This window comes from Panulirus ornatus, chromosome 21 (genome assembly GCF_036320965.1).
Source record: "Panulirus ornatus isolate Po-2019 chromosome 21, ASM3632096v1, whole genome shotgun sequence".
NCBI classification, from domain to species: Eukaryota; Metazoa; Arthropoda; class Malacostraca; order Decapoda; family Palinuridae; genus Panulirus; species Panulirus ornatus.
The window spans coordinates 3,921,382-3,942,394 of NC_092244.1; the positions used below are offsets into that span (position 1 = coordinate 3,921,382).

Consider the following 21,013-nt stretch of genomic DNA (forward strand, 5'->3'; position numbering starts at 1 on the left):
CCTGTGGTTATATTGATGAAGCCCACTGTGCCCCTGTGGTTATATTGATGAAGCCCACTGTGCCCCTGTGGTTATATTGATGAAGCTCACTGTGCCCCTGTGGTTATATTGATGAAGCCCACTGTGCCCCTGTGGTTATATTGATGAAGCTCACTGTGCCCCTGTGGTTATATTGATGAAGCTCACTGTGCCCCTGTGGTTATATTGATGAAGCTCACTGTGCCCCTGTGGTTATATTGATGAAGCTCACTGTGCCCCTGTGGTTATATTGATGAAGCTCACTGTGCCCCTGTGGTTATATTGATGAAGCTCACTGTTGCTATATTGATGCTGCCTCTCACTGGTTCACAAATTGCCCTTCGCATGTCGGTAATAGCCCTAACCCATGCCATCATGCATAAGTATACATAACCTGCGAGTGATGAATGTGTAAGTTGTGAATGATACATATTCTGGGGTTCCGTTAAATTCTCATTCCTACCTTACGTGACAGTCTCCCTCCTTCAGAACCTGGGAAGATATATTCTATTCACGTTCTGTATATCGACAATGTGAAAAAAATAGACAAATGACTCAAGTGATGAATAAGTGAATATATAAATGAGAAAAGTGGTGAATAATTAGATAAATACATAAATAAATAGATGAATAAAAGGAAGTTAAAGACGATTTTTATTTTAGTCTCGGGGACTGAAGTGATTTTAAATCCAGTGAGCACGATGGAGTGGGTTGGTCGTTGAGCACGACGGCGCTACTCGAGTACGATGCCGGAACGACCCCTGAGTACGACGGTTTCTACCCTTGGGTACAATGACCCGGCCTTTGACCTGCCTCTCGACGGTCAAGTCAGAGGTCAGGCCGACATAGCCAAGGGACGGTCGGTCTAGTTTATACAAGGGTCGTACCGTTCTGCTCCTGGGTCGTACCGTTCTGCTCCTGGGTCGTACCGTCCTGCTCCTGGGTCGTACCGTCCTGCTCCTGGGTCGTACCGTCCTGCTCCTAGGTCGTACCGTCCTGCTCCTGGGTCGTACCGTCCTGCTCCTGGGTCGTACCGTCCTGCTCCTGGGTCGTACCGTCCTGCTCCTGAGTCGTACCGTCCTGCTCCTGGGTCGTACCGTCCTGCTCCTGGGTCGTACCGTCCTCCTCAAGGATCATATATAATTCCAGAGGTATGCCCTTAATTAAAAGGATACCTGATATAGGATTACGAAGCCTGGCTGAAATCACGACTCTCGAAGTTCACCCCAGTTTTAACCCAATTATTTCAAGGAGACGAAAGGATGAACACAACCTCAAACGTGTAGGAACAAACGCAATATATGATGGCTTATATTCCACAGAACTGCATCATTATCCTCATTTTCCATGAGACTCACAAAGAAAATGGTGGAGGAAGAGAAAGATTCAAGTCTGGGTAAGTGGGGAACTGCATGTCAACAAAGAGAAGAGAAATTCCTAGGTTCGATCCCACACGAATAAATAACTGTAAATAATGAACACTGAAGAGAGGATGTGTTCTCCCAGATGTGCAAGAGTTTGTCTGTTTGTCTGTGTCTTTCAGAATATTTAGTGGAATGAATACTCTCTCTCTCTCTCTCTCTCTCTCTCTCTCTCTCTCTCTCTCTCTCTCTCTCTCTCTCTCTCTCTCTCTCTCTCCCAGGCTTTCACAAAGAGAAAGCGTGAGGAAAAAAGTTATGGCAACTTCAAAATGAATACAACGAAGTGTAAACAAGGGACCCCCCCCTTTCCCCTCCACCACCCCAGGGCAACAGTGTTGAAACGCATTCAACAGATGGCAGCACCAGCATTTTAGTTGCCAGCTTGTAATTATCCAGTTTAAGTTATAATTGGGCTGAGTTTCTTGAATCATCACAGAATGTTAAACAGACGAATGTGTTTGAAGTACGTATTATAAGCGCTTGGTGGTTCACGAAACCGGCGCAAAGTTGAATTGGGAATAGAAATCCTTGGGAAATAAATGATATCAAAGATTTAACTGATGAGGTACAAGACACACACACACACACACACACACACACACACACACACACACACACATTTACCAAAAGTAAGGCTAGTTAGCAGTTACATCTACTAAATCAGGGTTATTACTTTTTGGTATGCTGTCCAGTAATTTTTACGCCTAACTTGGCGTCTGTCTCTCTCAGCTGCGCTATAGACCAATAAATCTGTTGAAGGTAAAAAAAAAAAAAAAAAGCGACATAAAAATATATACAAAATAAAAAATATTGCTTTTAATTTTGGTAGAGAAATGAGTAGCTAAACCTTTCATATGTGACCCTTTTACAGACAACGAAATGTTACCCTACATGGAGGTGTTACCCCTTTAACTGGCATACAATATGTTACCAGCATCGGTGCGTTACCCCTTCTCTGGCTCGCAAATGTTACTCCCGTAGGCGGCGGGGAAATTTTACCCCTTAACTGCAACATGAATGTAGGCCCCTTTACCACAACAGAAACACTACCCGCTTACCACCATGGTAATATTACCCCATCACCAAAATGTTACCCCCTTCACCAGCACGGAATTTCAGCATGGCTTCGTTTTCTATGACGGCAATAAAAACGAGAATGACAACACAACAAAGTATCTAAATGTCCAGTGAAATATAAAGACAACATATGCGTAAGGAATTATACCTTTCTTTTTATATCTCCCAGGAAACACATCTAATATGGTTTGTCGTTATTTTGGAAATGACTGAACATTGAGAATGATATAAACTATTAACATATTGTTGGAAACAGAAAGATAATCAACATAGTTGGAAACTAATGTTCGATATATATATATATATATATATATATATATATATATATATATATATATATATATATATATATATATATATAATCATCAATTATGTTTTGAAAAAAATCTTAATCATATATGCCCAACACATATGTTAGCTTCTGGCTTAATGACCAATTAACTGTCAGAAGCCATTAAATCCAACAATACAAATATATGTTGTTTGTATATTTCATATATAACGTATGACTTCGACAACATGCGTTAAACATCATAGATATCCTGCTCTATATAACGAAATTATCTATACCTGTACTACACTGATGAATAGTTATCGTTTAATATAAGTACATGGAAACTATGCCTGCAGTGTATTTCTCGCAGCACTACTACTACTAATAATAATAAGAATAATAACAACAATAATAATAATAATAATAATAATAATAATAATAATAATAATAATAATAATAAAATAATAGTAATATTAATAATAAAAATAATAAATGAAAATAATCATTATTATCATTATTATCATTATCATTATCATTATTATCATCATTATCATCATTATGATGATGATGATGATGATGATTATCATCATCATCATCATCGTGTCTATTTTGAATTCAGGTCTATTAATTATCTCAAAGTAGCCTTCTTATGAATATTATGATACGTCCCTTTACTCTTGAAGAACTGGAACCCGAGACTTTATATATATATATATATATATATATATATATATATATATATATATATATATATATATATATATATATATATTCTAAAAGAGGGAACAGAGAAGGTGGCCAAGTGAGAATATTCCCTGTAAAGCTCAGTCATCTGTTCTAAACGCTACCTCGCTAACGCGGGAAATGAGGAATATGAAAAAAAAGAAAAAAAAAAAAAAAATATATATATATATATATATATATATATATATATATATATATATATATATATATATATATATATAAATTGTTTTTGTTTAAAGACATTCGTGTTCCAGAAACTCAGGCGTTTAGTGTAATGATGAAAAATGGTTTCTTAAGACGTCTGATGAAAGGTTTCACCGTACATCGACTTTTTGAATGCCCTTCTAACAAAGGTTCGGTAAAGTAATAGGCTTGTAGCTTCCTTCAACACGGAAACAACATAAAAAGGGTCATCACATCATGTAACACGAGACTCGATACAAAAAAAAATACTTCTAATTCCCTTGACTGATATATGTCAAAATCGCTTTGCATTTCTCGGAACAAAAGTGTCTAACACATATATAAAAAAAAAAAATCCCTTCTTTTATTCTTACCAAACAAACGCCCTAAAAAATAGTGCTTTTATTTTTCCCCTGTAACAGGAATTTCTTTTTTTGTAAGATAAAAGGCCTTTGATTCCACGAACTAAAACACTCAATATTTTGTTTCTCTCTTCGTTCAGGTACCCCGGCCTGGAGCAAGTTCCTGGGGCCTAGTTACTATGCCAACGGCGTGGGTCGGGTCCCCCAGGAACCTTCCCTCGCCCCGGGTGGGGACAGGCGCCCCCTGCCATGGGAACCCAATTCGCCAGGACCCATGTTCGACCCCTCGCCACCACAGAATGTGACGGTACTCAAAGACAATATCGCCTACCTTCACTGCATCGTTCACAACCGAGGCAACAACACGGTGAGTGAGCAACCTGAGTGATGAGTGTGGATGAATGAGTGAGTATTGACGGGTAGGGAATACGTACACGTGTGAGTAACTATTTGGGAACGAGAAATCAGTGAGTGCATACATGAGGTAGAGTACGAATGGGTGTCTAAGTGAGTATGCATGAGTAAGGCAGAAAGCAATGAGAGCAAGAATGTGAAGAAGAGAGCATAAAGTTATTCAAGAAATGAATATAAGAAATGACAGGTGTGAGTGAAGGGGTACAATGGTGCCAAAAGAGTGCTGAAGGAGTGAAGGCCCAGGAGACGCTCAATACGGATCCATAAGGCACGTTCCTATACAGACGCTGGATTAACTTGAATATATAACAGGCAATTACTTCTATGGATCTGAGTCTGGGAGTAAATACATCACAGTAGACTTACTGTACATGATTTCTAAGAGCATTAACTTTCTATCTGCACCTTAATGGTTATATTCTTATCACGGATGTATCATGACATTAATAAGAAGAGGAGATTTATCTTGGATCATAATGGGACTTTTATCAAAAGAAATATGATGGTATGTGAGACTGATAATACTATGTGGAGAAATGGAAGCATAGGAACCAATTTTGTTTGTTTATGTGTATTAAGAGGTGGATTTCTTCTTCAGGGATAATAGCAGGTATCCATTACAGTTAGCAATGAGTGGAATCAATTCTACGTGCACGTTACCTGATGGAATTTCAATGGTTCTATAACTACTATCATTTAAAGATATCCTCCTATCGGCTAAATATATCTTGCTCTATTTAAGATATATTATTATACAAGATATCATGCCATATTCAAAAGATATCATGCTGATTATCAAAAATGATATCATGCTGATAATCAAAAATGATATCATGCTGATAATCAAAAATGATATCATGCTGATAATCAAAACGTCCCACTAGCTATTGTAGATATCTTAAAAGGCATCTTCATTCTAACGATATCTTGCCATCCTGTATAGAAAGACGCACAGACCAGTTAGGGAGACAACCTGACACTATAGTGTTGAATATAAACATAACAATATATTATATATATATATATATATATATATATATATATATATATATATATATATATATATATATATATATATATATATATATATAACGATATCCAATATTGGATTCTGACTCGATCAATTGCCTGTTTTTCTAATAGAACTTAGTTCTAATTGAATTGGTGATAAAACGGCTATCATTGGATATATTATTCATCTGGTAATTACTGGCATAAATAATGTAAAGGAACTTGGATGTTGGGTCCCGCAATGGCATGTTGATGGAAGGATGTAAATAATTAATATGTTTCTAGTCCTTTTTTTTCCTGCCTGGTGCTGACAGTGTTGGTATAGGTAGTGGTGATGAGGGTGAAGTCGATGATGGTGGAGGTGATGTTGCTGGCGTTGGCGGTGTTGATGGTGGTGGAAGTGATGGTGTTGGCGATGGTGGTGTTGGTGGAAGTGATGGTGTTGGTGATGGTGGTGTTGGCGGTGGTGGTGTTGGCGATGGTGGTGGCGACAGCCGCGCTGGTTACGAAGGCAGGGATGAAGGCGCCGCCCAGAGGGGCGTGGCATAAAGTTGCCACACATGATAACCAGCAAGAGAGTCGTGCAAGATCGTCCCTACACCAAGCCCGGCCAACCATGGACGACTCCTGTCTCCTTCACCTCACGGACCCACCGAGGTACCCGGCGCCTCTGACCTACTGCAGTGTCAGCTTGACCTCCTGAGCTGCAAGTGGTCCCATCACCTCACCAGCACGTACACACACACACACACACAGAGCTCAGTGTCCCCCTCCAGGATATATCCTCCATCAGATGGTTAAGGATCCATCGAAGGACTCTCGAACGTCAAGAGGTTCCATCACGCCCCTGACACGGACACAAACGCCTCTCGAGCCCCAGGGAGCATTCCTGAGGGGCTGGCCAAGGATCTGTCCTGCTGCCACCGTCGATTCCTGGGGCAGGGGACCTGGCTGGCCAACATCCACACTCTCCTCGTTAACCCAGCGGTTCACTCCACAGGTCTGCGGCGGAGGAAAGACACTCCACATTCTCTCTTTTTATCAACTGATCTATATGTTTATTTGTTGCCATAGCTCGATCTTTAGACAGACAGACAGACAGACCGCACACACACACACACACACACACACACACACACACACACACACACACACACACACCAGACTTGTCACCTACGTCTACACCCTGATGTGGTCTGTCAACTCGCGTTTCCTGGAAGATGTGAACATATCAGAGTCTTGGCTCACGTACAGGACCATTCTAAGTCTCACGTCTCTCATCTGTCATTCCCTCTATTCTTTTCCTCCGCCTGTCTTTCCTATCCACCTCTCGCCGCTTCCTCTGCTTGTCTCCCAATGTAAAGGGATGTTAATACCTACACAATCATCACTATGTATATATATATATATGACGTCCTCTGACCTATTGCAATATATGTCTATATATGTCTTCCACATTACCCAACTGTCATCACTGTATAAAGAATGACGACATATGTAGCTAACTGCACAAGACTTCCAAGTACATATGTCAGGACACACATCTGAAGGCATGTGGTGGTGTCAGCTGACGTCAGCTGGTACACAGACAAGGAGTGCTGGCGAAAGGAAAAGGAGGAAAGGAGAGTGAGGAGGACATACAGGAGGCAAGAAATGGGACAGACGTACCTAGGATGCCTCCTAGCTACAGAGTTTGGCCGGTGTATTGGAAAATGGGCCAAGCTAACAAGGTTATTGGTGCCTGAGGCGGGGTATGGTCCGGTACATTGGTTTCTCTTAGTGAGTCCCGCCGCCCCAGATCTCTGGGGTGGAGGTGTGTCCCCTTCCCACGTTCCCTGGGGTGGAGGTGTGTATCTCGTTCCCCCGTTCTCTGGGGTGGAGGCGCAGCTTTATGATGAGGAGCAGTGAGGTGACAGACTCCTTTAATCTTGCTGATTTGCCGGGGATTTGAATAAAGGGTTTTCCGTCAGTCTCCCTCAGCCTTGTAGACATCATGTTTTGCATATATCTAAGTGAGACATCGAGAACTGAACAATAAATGAAACATATATATATATATATATATATATATATATATATATATATATATATATATATATATATATATATATATATACGTGTATGTGTGTGTGTGTGTGTGTGTGTGTGTGTGTGTGTGTGTGTGTGTGTGTTCACTTTTCTAAGTTATATCAATCAGATTAACCAACGATTATGTATAGAAAGCTCCACATTGTGTCAGACCCACTGAATGCTCAATGAAACTGATTATCATAATAAATAAAAGAGAACGAAGAAATAAGAAAATCACTCCAGCTAACCTTAACGAGAACTGTCATAGCAAACCTTTCATGAAATTCAGCCGAGTGTGACGTGGAAAGTTAAAAGCCTTATGGCCATTTATAAGTCATGATGCCACGACCTCCCTCACTCCCCTCCCTTCCCCTCCCCCAGACAGTAAGTTACCCTCGCGTCAATAAGAAACATGATGATCGTTCCAACGTAGGGCTAATGGCCATTTCGAATGAACGCGTCAAGTATATCATATATATATATATATATATATATATATATATATATATATATATATATATATATATATATATATATACATATATATATATATATATATATATATATATATATATATATATATATATATATATATATATATATATATCAAATTGTTTACCCACAGATGATATAATCCTGAGTATACTTCAGTTCGTGGTAAAATGCTCTTGGCATGTTATCTGTCACTCAGCTGCTTGACAGAAGGCATGGCGATCCCAGAGGATGAACAAGACGCAATCCAGCCCACTGAGACAACAAGAGGCCACTGGGTAAATAAGAGACTCCCAAGCATCAAGAGAAGGCTGAACGAGAAGCACACAGGAGGGATGCAGTGAATGAATAAGTTCACTGGGTGAACACGAGTCCAGTCTGATGAACAAAGATCCACTGGGTGAACACGAGTCCAGTCTGATGAACAAAGATCCACTGGGAAAACAACAGATTCACTTGATAAGCAAGGAACCCTTGCATGAACACGAAACCCGTACTGGATGAGTCAGAAACTCTATTGACAAGCAAAGGATCCTCATGATGAATACGCGATTCACTTGATGAATAAGAATCCCACTGGATATACATAAAGTCTACTAAACTGAAAAGAGACTTACCTGAAGAACAGGTCCACTGCTTAACTAGGAGACTCAGGGGCTGAACAGGGGGCCCACTCGATGAACGGTGAGTTTACCGCATGAATGAACGGCACACACTCTACATGTACAAAGGTCCTGTGGAAGAAAAAGAAAACGATAGGATGAAGACAACGCTTGACAGATGAATGGGAGGACATAAGCACAATTTATGCCAATCACAACCAATTTCACCTGTGTTTCATTAGGTTAGATTAACCTGGGTTAGGTTGAGGTAGGTCTAGTAAGGCTGGGTTGATGTTCGTGAGGTAGGATTAGTTTCCTTGATAAGGTTAACGCACTCCAGCTTCTCATGTTACATTAATTAGTTCCCTCTTCATATCAAGACGGTTTTCATTACACTCCAAACGTTTAAAATAAGATTGAGAAACTGAGCTTACTGCCTTGTTTACTTTTGTATCATATATTATTTCAACGGGCTTCAGAGTGGCTGGTTTCATATTAGCTTCAACAACTGGCTGTACTAGTGCACGAATCATTCAACTAATTTATCATTCATACGATCTACACAGTAATTATATTTTTGACCGTTTTGTAATTGATGATTCTGGTTAATTGAATACTAAGAGAATCATCGCAGCGTTATTGATACAGCTGGCGTCATGGGGTCACATTAAGGAAAACTGAAATAGAAAACAATATTTAGTGTGAGGAAGGTTATCGCGTAGGGAAGGACATTGTACATTCAAGTGAGCTAGAGGCATGCATGGGATAAAGTAAAATGGAGCGGTGTGGTATACGGGAGGCTTCGTGTTGTCGGTGGGTTAAACCTGGGAATACGAAAGTCAGGGAAACCACGAGACTGGTCCACAGGGTTTGGCTGTGAATGTGTGGTTCTGCTCTACGATGCAGTACACAGTACAGGGCAGCCCGGGAGCGGATGTAAGCACACGAGATCCTCCGATCCATGCACTAGTTCGTTAAAGCAGGAGTCAGCACAGACACATAAAAAGAGACGCAGATAAAAAGATAGATGGATAGGTAGACAGATAGATACATATATTGAAAGATATAGATACTTTTATACAGAAATATGTATACATGTATACAAGAGGAATGTGTAATCATTCATGAGATCCACTGGAAACATAAGCTTTAATATGTCCCTAGAAATAGATTTATCACATCGTAGAAAAATATAACAATTACAACCTTCTATTACAGTCACTACTGGAACAAAATCTCATCTATAACACGATCAGTAACATAAAAAAAAGCTTCTCAAGAATTTTGAGAAAAATTATATTAACTATTCCCAATATTCCAAGTTTTCTTCCCAATATTCCTCCTATTCACTTATTCCAGCTTTTCTGGTTGGTTTGCCTAGCCCATTATGGCCAACTCAGTGGCGAGAGGAACCCTCATTCTTGTCACATTATAATCACTTGAGTTCTTTTATTAAAAAAGAAGAGGCTATTACTCTGACTTGGTAACAGTGTCATTTGCATTTTCTCTAGTGCGATGTGGCAACTGCATATTAGGAATATATATATATATATATATATATATATATATATATATATATATATATATATATATATATATATATATATATATGAAAAAAATGAAAGAAAGGGGGAATTACTAGGATAAACATATGTATGTATCTATCTATATACATATATGTATGGGTTTACTTTGGATGAAATATTAGTTCACCTGATCAGTAATCAAGGCAGTTTATAAGACTCAGTAATTCCCTGCCACACTTGCCTGTTGTAGCCCATCGTAACAATACGTTTAATGATGTTTACATCTGTCGTGGCGCGGGATACCAAAAGACGCTTCTCAATTAGTCTGTCATCGTTGCGTTAACTGGTGGTAACTACCCCGTTGATAAATCAATTATCACCGTTGCCCGTGCCGTCTCGGCGTACATAAATATATAATCCGGTTATCAAATTCTTCTTTCAGAAGGGATAACTGAGTGCTCAAACGAGGACGAGAGCTGGAGGTGTTCAGTTTGATCTGCATGACTTTCTGTCGTGCCATTAATGTGAACACAAGGATGACACCGCTGGTCATGAAGGCACCAGTGTGAGGGCTATTCATTTTCAATTCGCGTAGCGCTCAACGCGCGTACAAGAGACCAGGAGAGCGTCAAGTCAACGGTTGTGAAGAGGAGATTGTGGGGAGCCAGTCGAACGTCCATGATGGGGGAGGGGTGACTGGAAGAGGTTCCATTCAACCAACGGCCATGGAAAGGCGACCTGGACTGCACCACTCGCCGGCCATGGAGAACCGGTTGGAAAGCCTCCAGTCCATCCATGACTTACCATGACCTCCTCACGAAGGTCATATTGCTGATGACCTTTGTAGGCGCTGAGGTTTTCCAGAGGTCCTTTGCCTCCACACTCGAGGCATGCCGACGGACAGCTGCCTCAAGCAAGAAACCGTGAAGACTTTTAGAGTGAGAGGAATCTCTTACTTCTTCAGGGAGAGGTGGAGGAGTGTGTGGTAGGCGGGTATCAGCCTGGCAAGATAAGCTATAACTCTTTTGTTGGAAGATCCGGCGATGCGAGATAAAATTTAACTATGTATTCAATACCTGTATACTAGGAGGGAGAGAACATCATATATATATACATATATATATATATATATATATATATATATATATATATATATATATATATACCCCAAGTACGAGAACAGAGCCAACTATCCACACTGAGGTATTTGGTTCAAATCGACGTCACAAAGAATCTTTGCCGAGAGAAACTGCGCCGCGCACCACACCGATTGAGTAAGACACTCTCCCAAAGTTCAAAAATTTCTTTGGCCTTCGTCAGTTGCCTGTTGACACTGAAGCGACCGAAATAGAATATAAGATCCCAGGAAATTCTTCCACTGGACTTCATCTTGGAGTGGCGACGCCTCTAAGATCCTGTCAGATATTGCAGGATCCTTTTGAAGACCTTGCTTACGCCTTGCAAGTGCTCCAGGCGTGGTAGGACTCTCACAAGATGTTTGCTGGGAGTCGATCTGATGATCAAGTCTCGTCCGAGTGAATGCCCGAACGACCGGAGCCATCATCGACTGGGGGGAGGATGCGCGTCAAGACAGCGTCCTGTAATTTCTATACTGGTAAGCGTGCGAGGGGAGCACCGCGGAGTGGGTGCGCCCTCGACGTGTTGACCGCCAGCAGGTAAAGAACGTGGCCAACGTCTCCATGATCAGGCTGAGCATGACCCGCCCTGCTCAGTGACTGTCCTCACCCCGAGAGGTCCTTTGCCTGATGAAGCGGGCTTATGAGTGTGTGTGTGTGTGTGTGTGTGTGTGTGTGTGTGTGTGTGTGTGTGTGTGTGTGTGTGTGAGAGAGAGAGAGAGAGAGAGAGAGAGAGAGAGAGAGAGAGAGAGAGAGAGAGAGAGGCGTAATATGAGGAAGTAAGTAGAACGTGAGTATGGTTCACCGTAGACTTTTCCCAGCGCTCCTTTGCAGCTGTTCATCATACAGTAACCTGGTGTCTACCATGAGCATTCACAGTCTCATAAAACAGTCTGCTTCATTCATCTACTTCCGGTACACCATGATAAGTACGTCTTTACTTCTTTTCTAATAAGGTTTTTGCTTACCTTCTTGTCATGGCCTCTGGTCGTTTTATCTTTGTACCTTTGGAAGAACAGTTAACCGTCTACCTCGCCCGACTGGTCAATAAGCTTATAGCTTGTAATCAAATCACTCACTCTTGTTGCTACCTCGATGAGCCATTCTGACGATGATTTTCGTCAACACCCAACTGTTCTAGCGATATTTCTCTCTTTTTTTTCGTTTAATAATCTAACGAAGTGATCTTAATCTCGTCTGAAAGCTCCCGCAAATGTAATTAATCCACTCTAAATTTAATTCAGTTTCCAAGTTGGGACAGAAATTTAATTAAGTACAACTGGAGCCTCGAGAAAGCCGGGTGGCTTATTCATTGTTGTGATATTGTATTAAAAGTATTTTACGCTCCAGGGCTCCTGGGGTTATGAATTCAGGCATATATACATATATATATATATATATATATATATATATATATATATATATATATATATATACACCCATGACCTTTGTAATGGGTCCTCTACCCGAACGCTGCGCCTCTTCCAGTAGCAGTGAATGTGAACTCCTTCGGAGTGAGAAGTTATTTGAGGAAACTATACGCCCAATGATGCAGCTTCGCCAAAAGTAAGTTTTCACTCACGGTGTAACCTAGAGCAGGCGGAGTCTGGTAACACCTTTATATACAATGCCCTCAGGACACGGAACACATTCTTCTCATTTTTCTAATCAAATCAATTATACCGCTCGGTTCTCAACACTCCCATGGAATCCAATTAGGTCGCCCTTTTTCGCCCAAATATATCCTCCAATCCCTATTAACACAGCATCCAAACAAGTCTTCCAATCCTCTAGTACCTATGGTCCCATCTGCCAACCATTATAATCCCAATATCCTATCTAATTCTCCAAACCAGAATATCCAATCTAATAATTCCTCTCATTCAACGGCCATACCTTCCAATCATCCTATACATAGAATAAGTCCCCTTATCTTTCTGGTCTAACACCCATTCCTTCCAATCGTCCAATATAGCGCAGCCAATCCAGTTCCTGCTCCCAGAGGCAATGCATGAAGATAAGCAAAACTGAATTAGGAAGCATCTCTCTCTCTCTCTCTCTCTCTCTCTCTCTCTCTCTCTCTCTCTCTCTCTCTCTCTCTCTCTCTCTCTCGTAGAAGCAAAATTCCACAATGCTGTTTACCTCCCTTGTGCTGTACAGCCATATCTCGTATTGGGTGTACATTCAACTAGCAAGAATTTCGCTTATTTGTCCACCTTGCCTGCGAGGTCGTGTCAGGGTGGAGATCTACCTGGTAAACAGTCCTGGACTGCAGTACTACAGCTTACCATCAGGAGATAACTGGACAAGACAATGGCGACCCTGACAGCAAAATACTCCCCCAATACTTCAAAAATCCTACATCGCCAGTACATCACAGGATACTTTCCCAACACCTCTCCAAATCTCTACTAAATGAGAAAACATCGTCCCACACAAAACTGCCGTAAAAAAAATCACGAAATCCCTCATGGATTACTGGTGCGAGCCACGATGGGATTAGCACAGGAAATCCCTCTTAAATATAAAACCTTAGCCGATGGCTTGCCAGCCGTGCGGGTCACCATGAGAAGATAAAGATCAGAAAAATAAAAGAAAATTAATCTGTAGCACAACTCAACCTTGACCCATATTCTTCACGACAGGAAAACAAAGATCCATTTGATGGGTCATCGACATATCCATACGTCTCTCTGACAACAAAAGGAATATCAAACTGGTTAATGACATTACGTTCTAATTTTTCTCTGATGAACAAGAGAAATGGAACCTATGACTAGTTAATGACGCAGACTTTCCGTCCATTATTCTCTGCTCGTCAGAAAAAAGAAAGTATACTCAGTGAGTTAATGACACAATTGTGCGTTTGACTAAAAACGTAGAGGGCGTCGGTGAAGATCAACCATTTACTTCTTTTTTTTCTGCTCACAGACTGGTCCACCTGCAGTATTAAAAGCTGTGTTATTATTCTATGAAGATGACAAAAACAGGTTCATTAAACGAGTAAATAACACTCCATTGTGTCTTTTCCCTCTCTGACTAAGAGACAATACACCAGTGAGTGAAATACCTTTACACTGTATCATATTTTCCTTAAAGTCAAACAGATATCATCCGAATATACAAAAATATTTGTGTTCACCATCGGTGAATAATTCCATGTCGTATACTTAAGGAACTCATTAAGGAGTTGTGGTTCAATGTCAGCTGCACGTTGGAGGCCAAAGGAAGTAGATCAACAAGAGAACGACCGTCTCTCTGTCATTTGTGAACACGACAATACAAATAGAACTGGAAAAACTTGTTTCTGGAAAACTAAATATACATTTCTAGGGAGAATCCTTCATCAAAAGTTGCTTCCCACTGTACGTTTTCTGATGTGAGGCGAAGATTATCACGCCGTCTCTTCATCAAAATGAATTCGCCGTATTCTATAAAGATTACCGTCTCCTGAAAATTAAGACAGAGAAAGGATATCTTCTGTCGTGACTTTTACTTTCCTGATCAATCACTTGGTGGAGACTAGGGAGCTGGTAACAATACCAGGACGACTGATTAATCCCCCCCTGTCATGATATATCTCACTCTAGGGAGTAAATTCACGAGATCTAATGGCTGTGTGTGTATACGTTTGCCTTGGTGTGCTGGCAAGTGGTGGGAGGCGCCAGTCTCTGTGTACGTGGAGGAGCGATTCAATGCGAGATAAAAATGTTTTATGTAATTCAAAGTGCGTCAATGGCAGCGTGTGCCCACACTGAGCCATGACTGCCTCCCCTAGAACTCTTACTCAAAATACACAAATAAATACAACGATCGTTGATAACCCAACACGATGCATGTACGACCTTGTCGTACTAAAAAGAGGAACACACAACAACCCTCTTCCCACACATATACCCACACGATCGTATGAACCCAAACTGCCCCACACACACACACACACACACACACACACACACACACACACACACACACACACACAACACACACACACACACACACACAACACACACACACACACACACACAAAGATAAAGAAATAAGTATACGTAAATCGTCTCCCTCACTCCACCATCCTCCCACAAGAGGTGAGAGTGAGCGATAAGGTCACGGGTCAAGACACTGGGTTCGTCTTACGGTAAAAGGCTTCCCTGGCTCCCTCCCTCAGGGGACTAAATAACACGGCACACAACTTTCCCCTCCTGGGTCCTTCCTCTCCTCACTGTCTTAGTGTTGGCAGGTCACTTGACTTCTTCTTCTTCTTCTTCTTCTCTCTCTCTCTCTCTCTCTCTCTCTCTCTCTCTCTCTCTCTCTCTCTCTCTCTCTCTCTCTCTCTCTCTCTCCTGAGCTCACCTGGCCTCTTACTTCACTGCATTTCATTCAGTCTCTCAATACTCTCCAGAAATACCTGTTCTATGGTAAATAAGGAAAACGTAGGAAAATTTCAATGAGGGAAATCGTCTACATTCTGACAGATTGATAATATGAAAATTTCGGGTAAATATTGATCTGACAAAGTGCTTACCCAAAGCATGGTTGATCACTTACATTAATCCCACCAAGATGTGTTCAACAGGTTTTGAACATCCAAGGGATAAAAGTTTATCATTTCACACATGTTCAAGTATCATGTTATACTCGTACGTTACAAACCTGCAAAGTAAGAAAGTGCTAAACACAGTGGAAAGTAAAGTGTGGTGATCACTCCACAACCATGACGTTTTAAGGTCGTAGTTCCTTTGAGAGAGAAAGTCGATTAAGGGAGGTAGTTTAAGGCAGAGATTTACTTTGAGGAGGAGAACGATTAAGGAAAAGAGTTTTGAGGAGGAGGGTTTTTGAGAGGGCCACAATTTTGCTCAGAGTTAATCCCTTGTGAATATATATATATATATATATATATATATATATATATATATATATATATATATATATATATATATATATATATATATATATATGTCTTTTTTATGGCCTTTGGAAAACATCTAATAAAATGATGGCTGACAAGAACATATCAACTTAATTTGAAGGTTAAAAAATGATTTTGCTTCGAACTCGTCAACCCAGCTTCCACTGCCATACTGACTACTCTGTAGCCAAGCGTCCTGGTGCACTGGTCCACACATACGCTGTGGTGGCCACTACACACCCACGCATCATCTCTGCAGTGGGTGTTCCACTTTCGAAGCTTTTAGTGTTACTGTCGAAGGTTTGAGCCTGTGGGCTTCACAGGGGATTCATGCGGGCCCAACTGATGGGTCCACTTCTGAAATACCTAGGGATGAATCCAGGGTGGGCTTCCTCCGGCACCGCAGTGCTATACACTGTTAGCTGTGATGGGGCTCGTGACTCACTGCCATCAGTGCTGGAGGCGTCCGGAGCCAGAGGGGTCTTCTGCTCCATACAGTGAGGTACCGAACATGGTCCCACTTATACCGGAGTAACTACGGTGTGGAGTATATCCGCTAGATGGTTCACTGGTTTCAAGACGGTTAACTCCACACATCAATGTTTCCCACTACATTATCATCATCAAGCCAGTCTTTTAAATCGTCACAGTTCCTTATGAAGTCACAATTCTCCTATGAATTAACAACGGCAACGGTCATGTGCATCACACTGGCACCTCACATTTCTCGGTCTTCCTCACTATGGCCTCAGGGTAACGTTCAGTCCAGGAGAGCCTCCATCGTAGCTTATTAACACAGTCGATTGCCTCTCTCTCCCCACATTAGGCCAACGGCCAACGTTCAACAGGCCAGGTCAGATATCTCATTGCCTGGGCAAGGCGGCCAGCTCCAAGATGCACCGTTAACAGAGCTTCGTTTCACATGAAGAGATAAAAACTTTACAAGTGCTATCGAGGGATAATGCAACTCGACTGTTCGAGCAATAATGCAACACTTGCATCTAAACTTTAGCCAACATTTGCATTTAAAACTTTTCACCCAGTTCAAGGTTGCGACACTATCACAGGCCCATGACACCAGCACAAACCCATCCCTGGCCTGGCCATCTCTGCAACTCCAACACATCCACAGTGGGCTAACCCACGACGCTCTCCTCCATCGAATCATTCTAAGGATTCGCTTCCCACGCAGACAGCAATGACAACGTTAGAACTTCTGTTGTTGGAGAATTCGATGATCAATGGAATACTGTGTATAATATTCTATTATTCTTCGAATGCCTCAGTTAAACAGGTCCAACTAAATTCTTGTTAATGCACAAGAAAACATCACTTAACATTTGAACGCTCCAGATAACGAAAGTTCAGTTCCATGTCCCAGTCACAGAGATAACCACAAAACGTTGAACGAATGAACCATAAAGATGACGAAACAATGTAACACGATATCGCAAACTTCTGGTCGAGTTATTAGCTCCCTAAATATCCTCAAAATTACGTACCACAGGAGACTTACGAGAGGAGTCCCTCTACCCTCGAATAATCACCACCAAACATCTAGATCAGTAGACCCTGTCTCAAGCATCATCAGGGAACAGTGTGGGGTGAATAGGTAGCTATGTAGCACCAGTCAGAGGCTACACTCGGACACAACATCAGGATACCTGGTGTGGCTCATCCTCAACTACATAACAGAAGTGGTCATATGTTCCTGCCGTCAAAATGTATTATTCAAAATGAACAAGTCAGTCAGTCCCTCAAGGAGAAACTTAACCTACTGTAGAAAGACTTGATTTTGTAAATATATCAAATATATATATATATATATATATATATATATATATATATATATATATATATATATATATATATATATATATATATATACATATATATATATATATATATATATATATATATATATATATATATATATATATATATATATATACATATATATATATATATATATACATATACATATATATAATTTCATCTTAGATATACATATAGTACAGGTCTTTGGGATTCTTTAAGAGATACACAATAAAAAATGGTCACATATTTTGTAAATACCTTTGGAATACGTTAAAATGTTGTCCTACTTTACAATTACGAAATTACTTGTGGGAAACAATGATCAAGTTCTTGTTTCAGATCCTCCTGTTCTGGGAATGTGTTCGTGTCCTCGTTCAGAAATTATGTAACATTCGCTCTCTGATTCTGACTTGGCTGTAAAGGGTTATCGGGAAGCTGGTTCTAGAGGATTATGAAGTGTCTAATGCAAACAGAGATTATCATACTCTGGTCCAGAAGATTATCATATACATGGAAAGCATTGACCTGGTGAGCATCAAGATTATGAGAGCCCTGATCACTGAGGATTATCACAGGACTGATATTATAGGATTATCCAACGACCTGATACTAATAGCTTAATTAAATGACTTTGAAAGAACTGATTATCACTAATTTGTTCATATGAGATTACCAACGACCTAGCCAGGTTACTGTTACTGTTATGGCCAGATGTACGTTAGTAGCATGGTCATACGTACGTCGGTGGGATGGCCGTATGTACGTTAGAGATGGCCGTACGTACGTTAGTAGGATGGTCATATGTACGTTAACAGGATGGCCGTACGTACGTTAGTGGGATGGCCGTACGTACGTTAGCAGGATGGTTGATCGTAAGATTAGATGTACTTAAAGATGTATATCGAATCAATACGCAAGGACTGCAAAAGCCTGGCAAATGGATTGGAAGCAACAGTGGATTAGAAATGCTTAGAGCTGATTCGAAAGTTATGTGATAAGGAGTGAAAGTATTTCATTAAATGCAAGATGCGAAAACTCTGGATTACACATATCTCATTATATATATATATATATATATATATATATATATATATATATATATATATATATATTATAAAAATCTCAGACATGGACCAGGGAAGTTTTAGATTCGAATAGCGCCTGAATGAACAATGATTAAATCACAACTCAAGCCTGGATTACAGAAAATTAGAGTATGATCATCTCCTAACACTACCTTGAGAAAGACCAACCATGGATTGCAGAGGTTTGAGAAACGTTTATCTTTTCTGTATAAGCTGACGACAGTGGAGGAGTAGCCTCAGGGTGGAAGTTATCATTAAACATGTAACACTACAGACGCCAGAATCCGCTGTGAACGAGCTATGAACTGCACAGCTGACGACTGATGTCGTGCAGCTGACGAAATAAGTATTACGCAAGGTTTGACAGATATAAGACACGATGGGGAAACCGCACATAGATGATGATGATGATGTGTGTTGAAATGTAGATGCTAAAAAAGTGATTGACATCAGTAATAACTTACACTGGTGATGAGCAGTTACCTACACTGAAAATGATGATGAGCAGCACAGAACATGTAGATGAAAGTGATGCGTGCAGATAATGCTTAAATGTCTTCGTCCCATCCAAGATTGAGGTGCAGGAAAATGTTTAGTGAAGTAAGCCACATTAAAGCAATACAGATACAATACCACACCTCCCCCACCCCCAACCCCAGCCTGACCTTCACATTTCCTCCACCTTCTCTTTGTCCTGAGGTTGGTTCTCTTTCCCTTTTCTATAGATGTTACTTTGGGGTACAATGATATGATCATATCATGCATGACAGTCAACTGCACGGACGATAGGCCTTAAGAGTTGAATTATAAGTAGATAATGAATGAACATTCACGATATCTTCATAGTGTACAAGGAATAACGCGACCTTGGTGTCACACTCATCATAATCATTCAAAACTTTGAAACTAAATCATTTCGCGCTTTTTTCTTGTAGACTCAAGGTGACTTAAATCTCATGGTATCCAGGAACGAGTCTTCATATGAGTCATCAACTCGTCTAAATATGAGAGGCAAACTTCCTGGAAATCGGATCAAAAGGAAGAGATTGAACTGGCCAATTAAGCGACATGACTTAATTTCCACAGAAGCTAATTCACCAGAACCGTGGGGTCTTCTTCACCTTAGTGACTCGAACAAGCACTGGCAGATGAGCTCACAGTCCACATGAATGAGCTCAAAAGCTTCTTGAGAGGCCTGCCAATGTGGCTATTGACGGCCTGAGTGTCGGCAGAGGTGGTGGGGAGGTGGCTAGAGTACCGGCAAGATGGCCCAGGCTCACAGCCAGGTCAAGCACTGATTTCGAAAAGTATGAATAGAGTGTGAGAATATTTAATGAGCAAACTTTCCTGAATTCTACAACTCTCTCTCTCTCTCTCTCTCTCTCTCTCTCTCTCTCTCTCTCTCTCTCTCTCTCTCTCTCTCTCAGGTTTATTCTCTATATGTGTGCATATGTGTTCCTGTGAGTGCATGTATCTCATTTCATGTGGCGCATGCATGCATATATATATATATATATATATATATATATATATATATATATATATATATATATATATATATATATATATATATATATATGCATTTATTTATGTAAGTATGCAAGAGGTTACAGTTTAACTGTAAGTGTAGGTAGATAGACATATAGATAGACAGACAAATAAACAGAGTCAGAAAGCGCTTTACCATCACCAGTGACTGTTATCCATGCTGGATGCATTCGTCCAGTCTCCCCTGTCCTTCCCAGTTCGTAGTCATCGCTTCTCTTATGATCCTCCCAGGTTCCTCCACCTGCTGGAGGTGAAGGTCTCCTACCTCACCCTCTCCATCGATCTTGCTAGCTCATCCCTTACCACGCTCGGGTCATCTCTCG

General features: G+C 40.7%; 2 protein-coding genes across 3 annotated transcripts in view; one reads left to right on the plus strand and one right to left on the minus strand.

Annotated features, from left to right (window-relative positions):
* Positions 1-21,013, minus strand: part of LOC139756274 (uncharacterized) — a 490,501-nt gene that overhangs the window by 458,440 nt on the left and 11,048 nt on the right. The window contains exon 2 of the mRNA XM_071675503.1: positions 8,684-8,800. The gene's annotated coding sequence lies outside the window, so the exon portion shown is untranslated. The remainder of the gene's footprint in view (positions 1-8,683; positions 8,801-21,013) is intronic.
* LOC139756275 (zwei Ig domain protein zig-8-like) overlaps positions 1-21,013 on the plus strand; it is a 369,804-nt gene that overhangs the window by 319,183 nt on the left and 29,608 nt on the right. For both annotated transcript variants that reach the window (XM_071675506.1, XM_071675507.1), the window contains exon 3: positions 4,220-4,446. In XM_071675506.1, the coding sequence (XP_071531607.1) occupies positions 4,220-4,446 (227 nt within the window). The remainder of the gene's footprint in view (positions 1-4,219; positions 4,447-21,013) is intronic.